The 7,869-nt window shown below is 43.3% G+C and overlaps 1 protein-coding gene across 3 annotated transcripts in view; it reads left to right on the top strand.

The window, feature by feature from the left end:
* Positions 1-7,869, top strand: part of LOC110503343 (neurobeachin) — a 329,781-nt gene that overhangs the window by 175,495 nt on the left and 146,417 nt on the right. For all 3 annotated transcript variants that reach the window (XM_036961703.2, XM_036961702.2, XM_036961699.2), the window contains one exon: positions 1-76. This exon is cut by the window's left edge and continues 49 nt beyond it. In XM_036961703.2, coding sequence (XP_036817598.1) covers positions 1-76 — 76 coding nt within the window. The remainder of the gene's footprint in view (positions 77-7,869) is intronic.

Genomic DNA, 7,869 nt, shown 5'->3' with positions numbered 1-7,869 from the left:
AGGAGGCGGAGATTCGTACGGAACCCCTTTGGCTCCACCCACCTGGACATCCCCTGCAAGACGTTAGACGACTATGGTTAGTCAGCATGCTCCTGGCTGATTTGATTTACAGTATGTGTGATTGGAAAGACAAACAGAATACTGTAGACCCAGAGGATAACACAGGAGCGTATTTGGCGACACCAACCTGCTATCAGGACACTGTAATAAGCAACCTTATTTCAACAGTTTTTCTTGTCAACTGTTTGGTTCTTATTTTTCAGAGTAAATAACTCACGGACACTATAGAAGCTTTAACCAAGTTTAATTCTTCCCCAAAGGTTCTGTACAGCTGAAAACAGACAGCTAAAGATGTCAGACTTCACAGTTTATATACATCCTACTTAAGACACTCCCCTTTCTCTCCAATCCTTACATTTTATGGCTCTACAGGAAGCTAATAAAGAGGGTAACAGGATTCCAAACATTTATTACTCTCTTAAGAGAATCTGTCCTCACCTCCTGACCTCAACCCCTCTTTCATCTAATAGTTATTCTGAAGCCTTCTTCTTTCTTCTGAGAACCATTCACTTCTAACATAACCCAGTCTCTTTCATTTCCTATCATTCATTTAATATCTCAATGTTCAAAGTTTAGCACATCCCAACACAACTATACTTGATATCTGCTTCTAACAATTTCCTCTATTCTACAAAGCCTGTAGAAGTAACTAGTCTCCTGATGGAATGGGACCATTTTTACTAAGTGTTTAGGGTTTGGTCAATACATGACAGGGTCAGGGGCATATATGACAGTAGCTGCTGTCTCTCTCCACATAGTACAATCCTGTCATTCATAATGTTGTATGATCCCAGACAACCACTGGGTTCTTCTCACTGTCAAGGCCAGCCTTATAAAGTGAGGAGCTATAGAGGGCCTCAGTGTCCTCAGGGTCCAGGGTTGAACCGCACACTATGGGCAGAGCCTGTTGCTGAGCTGAGAGAAGTTTATTGTCATTTTTATAGGTAACATATTTACTGCCTCTGTCAATTCAACATGACACGTCTGTTCAATGAAACATGTTAATTTTTGTAGACTTTTCATTTTACTGTTGTGCTCTTAGTCACAAACTTTCCCTCATTGAGCTGACTAGGGCTGCGTCTCAACTGACATCCTGTTTCCTATATAGTCCACTACTTTTGACCAGAGCCATGTGGACCCTGGTCAAGAGTGGTGCACCATACACTGCAGGGAATAGGGTGCCATTTTGGACGCCGCCTAGCAGAGCAGATGGAGTAAAGGAACAAGGGGAACAGAATCTTGTGATTTAGCAATAAAATAAAACGTCATTCATTTCTGTGATGCTATCGAATCCTATTGTTCCAAGTTGTCTGCACTCTTCGGGAGGTATGAACGGAGGTGAGCAGTCACTAGGCCAGTTCTCTAACCCATGCCTGATGACCCAGGTCTGGTATGAGGAGGACCAGGAGTTTGACCTCCAGGAGAAACTCTGATCCCTAGTTCTCTGGGCCCAAATACTCGTCTTTGTGTAACTGAGGCTGCTTCCCGAATGGTACCCTTTTGACCAGAGGCCCTGGTCAAGAAGTAGTGCACTATGTAGAAAATAGGGTGCCATTTTGGGATACAGATAGCTGTGCCGGGGGAGCCGACTGTTGGTTCAGCATGTCATCTGGCCTCTCAGCTCTGTGTCACTGACAGAAGACACACACACTCCAGTCCTGCGGATGACACACACACACCAGATGGGTTCTCTCTGGGCTGCAGGTGGCCCATGTTAATGGCACACACACAATAATGACACTGTCTGCTTCTTATTTCTTTCTCAACCGTCCAGACACCTACTAGAGGACAAGGAGAACAACATTTTACAAACAGAAAAAAAAAGAATTGACAACATTCATTATGAGAGAGAGAGAGAGAGAGAGAGAGAGAGAGAGAGAGAGAGAGAGAGAGAGAGAGAGAGAGAGGGAGAGGGAGAGGGAGAGGGAGAGGGAGAGAGAGGGGATTGAAATGTCTATGTGTGTGTACATCTATTAGCAACATTGACAGGGTGAAGAGGACTAAGGAGGGTTAGCTTTGTGTCTCTGCCCTCTGTCTGTCTGTATGACTATACCTTGTCTGTTCTGTAGCAGCAGCTGCAGCAGAGGATATAGTTAGCTGATTGGAGCTGGAGACCCATGAAATGGAAGTCAGGTTCATATTGATCCAGTGTTTAACAGGCTGTTCTACCTCCAGGTGTCCTTGCTGCCCTGCTCAGGTGGACAGGCTGGTTGTGTCCCTAATGGCACCTTATTCCCACTACTTTTGAACAGAGCCCCATAGGTTCTGGTCAAAAGTAGTGCACTATATAAGCAGGGTGCAATTTGGGACACAACCAGGCTCTCTCTGACCCTCTGCTACTCACACACACTGATCTTTATAGCTCGTTACAGCAGAATTCACACACACATGCACACACCCATTCACGCACACGCGTACACACACAAACACACACACACTCTACTGCACCCCGGGACGACATGTATAGCTTATTTCAGCAGTAGAACACACATCATCACTAGCTATCATTCTATAAATTATACTATAAGTATCCTCTCTAGTCTGCTGTTCCCTGGTTTATTATCATGACTAATGAAGATTCACTCTGAAGGAGATGAGAGCTGCATGTTGTCTGACTGACTTTCAATGAGCTCTCTGAGGTATAACACTGTGGAGCTGTGCTCTCTGAGGTATAACACTGTCTGAAACCTCAATAATACTGTAACTAAAGGGATGAATAAAGGTATAGCTACAGGGCATCTAGCTACAGAGCATCTAGCTACAGAGCATCTAGCTACAGAGCATCTGGCTACAGAGCATCTAGCTACAGGGCATCTAGCTACAGGGCATCTAGCTACAGGGCATCTAGCTATAGAGCATCTAGCTACAGGGCATCTAGCTACAGGGCATCTAGCTACAGGGCATCTAGCTATAGGGCATCTAGCTACAGGGCATCTAGCTACAGGGCATCTAGCTATAGAGCATCTAGCTACAGGGCATCTAGCTACAGAGCATCTAGCTACAGAGCATCTAGCTACAGAGCATCTAGCTACAGAGCATCTAGCTACAGAGCATCTAGCTATAGAGCCTCTACCTACAGGGCATCTAGCTACAGAGCATATAGCAACAGGGCATCTAGCTACAGAGCATCTAGCTACAGAGCATCTAGCTACAGGGCATCTAGCTACAGAGCATCTAGCTATAGAGCCTCTACCTACAGGGCATCTAGCTACAGAGCATATAGCAACAGGGCATCTAGCTAGCGGGCATCTAGCTACAGAGAATCTAGCTACAGGGCAAGCTACAGGGCATCTAGCTAAAGGGCATTTAGTTTCAGATCATCTAGCTACAGGGCCTCTAGCTACAGGGCCTCTAGCTACAGGGCATCTAGCTACAGGGCATCTAGCTACAGAACATCTAGCTACAGGGCCTCTAGCTACAGGGAATCTAGCCACAGATCATCTAGCTACAGGTCATCTAGCTACAGAGCATCTAGCTACAGCGCATCTAGCAACACCATCTAGCTACAGAGCATCTAGGCCAGGGCTGGTCCCCAGGTATGGGGGTGTAGTAATGAGATACTCCTGCCCTGTTAGTGTGTCTCTACTCTTTGTTTCTACTTTCAGTCTCTATTATTTGTCTCTACTCTGCTTCTACTCTCTGACTCTTCTCTCTGTCCTTATTCCCTCGCTACTCTGTTTCTACTCTCTGTTTCTACTCTCTCTCTCTCTACTCGCTGTTTCTACTCTCTCTACTTGCTGTTTCTACTCTGTTTCTACTCTCGCTCTCTACTCTCTGATTTTACTCTCTGACTCTACTCTGTTTCCTCTCTCTCTCTACCCTCTTCCTTTCTATCTTTCTCTAATCTGTGTATCTACTCTCTGTTTCTATTCTCTCGTTACTCTCTGTTTCTACTCTCTATACTCTCTGTTTTTACTCTCTCTACTCTCTGTTTTTCCTCTCTGTGTCTACTCTGTTTCTACTCTGTTTCTACTCTCTCTAATCTCTGTTTTTCCTCTCTGTGTCTACTCTGTTTCTACTCTGTTTCTACTCTCTCTACTCTCTGTTTCTACTCTCTCTACTCTCTGTTTTTACTCTCTCTACTCTCTGTTTTTACTCTCTCTACTCTCTGTTTTTCCTCTCTGTGTCTACTCTGTTTCTACTCTGTGTCTACTCTCTCTACTCTCTGTTTCTACTCTCTCTACTCTCTGTTTCTACTCTCTCTACTCTCTGTTTCTACTCTCTCTACTCTCTGTTTTTCCTCTCTGTTTCTACTCTGTTTCTACTCTGTTTCTACTCTGTTTCTACTCTCTCTACTCTCTGTTTCTACTCTCTCTACTCTCTGTTTTTCCTCTCTGTGTCTACTCTGTTTCTACTCTCTCTACTCTCTGTTTCTACTCTCTCTACTCTCTGTTTCTACTCTCTCTACTCTCTGTTTTTACTCTCTCTACTTTCTGTTTTTCCTCTCTGTTTCTAATCTCTCTACCCTGTTTTTACTCCCTGACTCGATTCTGTTTCTACTCTCTCTCTACTCTCTTCCTTTCTCTCTGTCTCTAATCTGTGTTTCTACTCTCTGTTTCTACTCTCGGTTTCTACTCTCTCGTTCTACTCTCTCTACTCTCTTCCTTTTTCTCTGTCTCTACTCTCTCTTTCTCTCTGTCTCTGCTCTGTTTCTATTCTCTCCTCTGTTTCTACTCTCTGTATCTCCTCTGTTTCTACTCTCCCTCCTCTCTGTTTATACTCTCTGTTACTACTCTCTGTATCTCCTCTGTTTCTACTCTCTCTCTACTCTCTGTTTCTACTCTGTCTTTATTATCTGTTTCTGCTCTCTCTCTGTCTCTACTCTCAGTCTCTACTCTCTGTTTCTACTCTCTCTACTCTGTGTCTACTCTCTCCCAGTATTCTATGTTTCTACTATCTGTTTCTACTCTTTCTACTCTTTCTACTCTTCTGTCTCTATTCTCTACTCTGTCTCTACTCTCTGTTTCTACTCTCCTTCTCTATGCTCTCTCTCTGCTGTCTACGCTCTGTTTCTACTCTCTGTCTCTACACTCTCTTTACTCTTTGTTTCTACTCTATCTGTCTCTACTCTCTGTTTCTACTCTCTGTTTATACTCTGTCTCTACTCTGTTTCCACTGTCTCCTCTCTGTTTCTACTCTCTCTTTCTACTCTATGTCTCTAGTCTGTGTTTCTACTCTTTCTACTCTCTGTTCTACTTTGTCTCAGTTCTCTCTGTCTCTTATATTTTCCTGTTTGCGACTGAGCAGCGTCTCCCAGCGTTCAGACTAGCCCAGGATTCAGTGATGCTGGACAGCTTGCATCTTGTGGAATGTGAATTCTGTGGAGAGAGAGTGGTGGGGTGGGGTGTGGGGGGGAAATCTGGGACTGATGTAGGCTGGAAAGCGGAAGAGAAGAAGGGACTACAGTTAAGGAAACACTACTATGTGATTAGGAAATGCTACTATATGAAATGCAGTTTATGAAGCAGTGCAAGGAGACAGAGTGGCGTTCTGCCCTGTTATCACTCTGTAGGATCATCAGGTCATAAAGCATAGAGACATTACAGAGACAGGTAGGCATGGGTTAAGGCTGGGTTAGTTAAGGGTAGAGGGACACCCTCATCTGGGAACAGAGTCCGGAGAGAGGGAAGAGGCAAGAGAGGAGGAGGAAAAAGCACATTCTGCATTGCCGTTACCGTCCAAAACAAACGCTAAAACTTTGCATCTGTCTCCGATTCAACTGTTCTGGGCGGGATCTGTGTTGGTAGCGCGGAGGCATAGGAGGAAAAGTTCTCTCCAAAATGGTTCTGGTCAGGTCGCTATTGTGCCAGACGAACACACAACATAAAGCTTTTTTAATGGGATTCCAAAACATCCATGACAGATTTTCTGACTTTTTCTTTTGCAGTAAACACACATATCCTGCATAGCAGTGTTGCCCATTTAGTTTGATCCAGTTTGTGTAATTTACATAGAATATGTGTTCTTCCAAAACAACTCCATTGTAATTCTAAGAAGGTTTCATATTTTATTTACGGCTGTATATATTGAATTATTCCAAAGTATATTTGCCATCAGCCTTATTCCTCTGTTGGGAAATGTACTGTAGCAGAGTAGGCTGTTAAGTGAAACATCATGTGATAGAGTTTCTCCTTAAGGAGCGAGAGGTTGGGGCGTATGAGACGTAGGAGACCAAGAAAAACACATGCTCCCTGAGTCTGACTGAGGCTATAAAAATGAAAGGTTCATGCCACAGAATACTCCAGAGTTCTCCCAATATATAAAACATGGACTGTTATATCACAGTTTGATTCAGGAGCCTGTGCTTCTTTTTAAAAGCATTTCAACTATTATCAATTCCACATTGAACAGTAAAACTACTGAACACTAAAATAGTTCCCTTCTCTGAGATGGTTAACTTTATTTGAACAAAGCTGAAATCCCATATCTACTTTCTATCGTCAACCTCAGATTGGGAGGGAAATGTTGAAAATGTGTCATTCTGTCCTGTTGGTATGGCGATAGGGAATGAGTGACAGGTGACATTAGCTCTGCTCTCTCTTCCTCCTCTCTTTCTCTCGATTCCTTCTGTCTCTCTCCCTCCCTCCCTTCTCTCTCTCACACTCTCTCTCTCTTTCAATCTCTCCTCCCTCCCTCTCTCCCTCTCTTTCGCTCTCCTCTCTCTCTCCCTCTTTCTCTCTATCCCCCCCTTCCTCTCTCCCCCGCTCTCTCTCTCACCCTCCCTCTCTTTTCTCTTTCTCTCTACTCTCTTTCTCACTCTCTCTCTATCGCTCTATATATATATCTCTTTCTCTCCATATTATGGTAGGCCTAAACCCTACTCTATGGTAGGCCTAAACCCTACTCTATGGTAGGCCTTTTCTTGATGGTTCTGAATCATAAACCTGTTCATGAATTGGGTATGGTGGATATTTTATGTGTCATTGGCATTCTTCTTATATAAAACACTATCAATGATAAATGGTTGAATCTACTTATTCTGGATTGACTTTAAAACTATGTTGCATCCCAAATGATTTGCCATAATTTCCACCATGTGATTATGTGGGTCTTCCAATGTATATTAGTAGTGGAAGTGAGGCAGAATGCCTTGGGTGATTGGAGTGTAGAAGGATAACTACTATATTGGTTAACCCTGATGCAGTAGAGTTTGTGATAGTGCTGATATTTGTGCTTCAGGGTTAGGGTCTGTGGGATGGGGTCGTGTTAAGGTCACAGACTAAAGAAATAAATGATGGTAGAAACAAAGTGGCCCAATCTCTTTTCTCCTCCTTCGTGTGTTGTGAGGGGAAAGGTGGGGGATGTAAAATATTTCTAATGAGGCAGCCTTGACACCTCAGCGCTGCCAAATTTCAGTGTTGACAAACGGCCGTCTATCTCACCACCGAGTGTAGTGGCTATCACTCATGACAAGATGGACATTCATGTCAGCTCATTTTCTCTCTCCCTGTCCTGCTTTCTTTCTGATTATTTTAAATCCTATATTCTACCCCTTGATAACTGAATTATGTTGTGGACAAAGCAGTTTGCTCGGTCCCCTCCTCTCACTCCTTTTTCTTTCGCTCTCCCTTTCTCTCTCTCTGTTTCACTTTCTCTGTCTCTGTCTCTGTCTATCTGTCTCTGTCTCTGTCTCTGTCTCTGTCTCTGTCTCTCTCAATTCAATTTGAGATTTTTATTTATTGCCATGGAAACATATGTTAACATTGCCAAAGCAAGTGAAATAGATAATAAACAAAGTGAAATAAACAATAAAAACTGTACAGTTAAACATTACACTTACAAAAGTTCCAAAAGAATAAAGACATTTCA

The sequence above is a fragment of the Oncorhynchus mykiss genome, chromosome 24, assembly GCF_057628025.1.
Source record: "Oncorhynchus mykiss isolate SJ-2025 chromosome 24, ASM5762802v1, whole genome shotgun sequence".
Taxonomy (NCBI): domain Eukaryota; kingdom Metazoa; phylum Chordata; class Actinopteri; order Salmoniformes; family Salmonidae; genus Oncorhynchus; species Oncorhynchus mykiss.
Note: the sequence above shows the minus strand (reverse complement) of the source record. Positions and strands in the feature narration are given on the sequence as shown.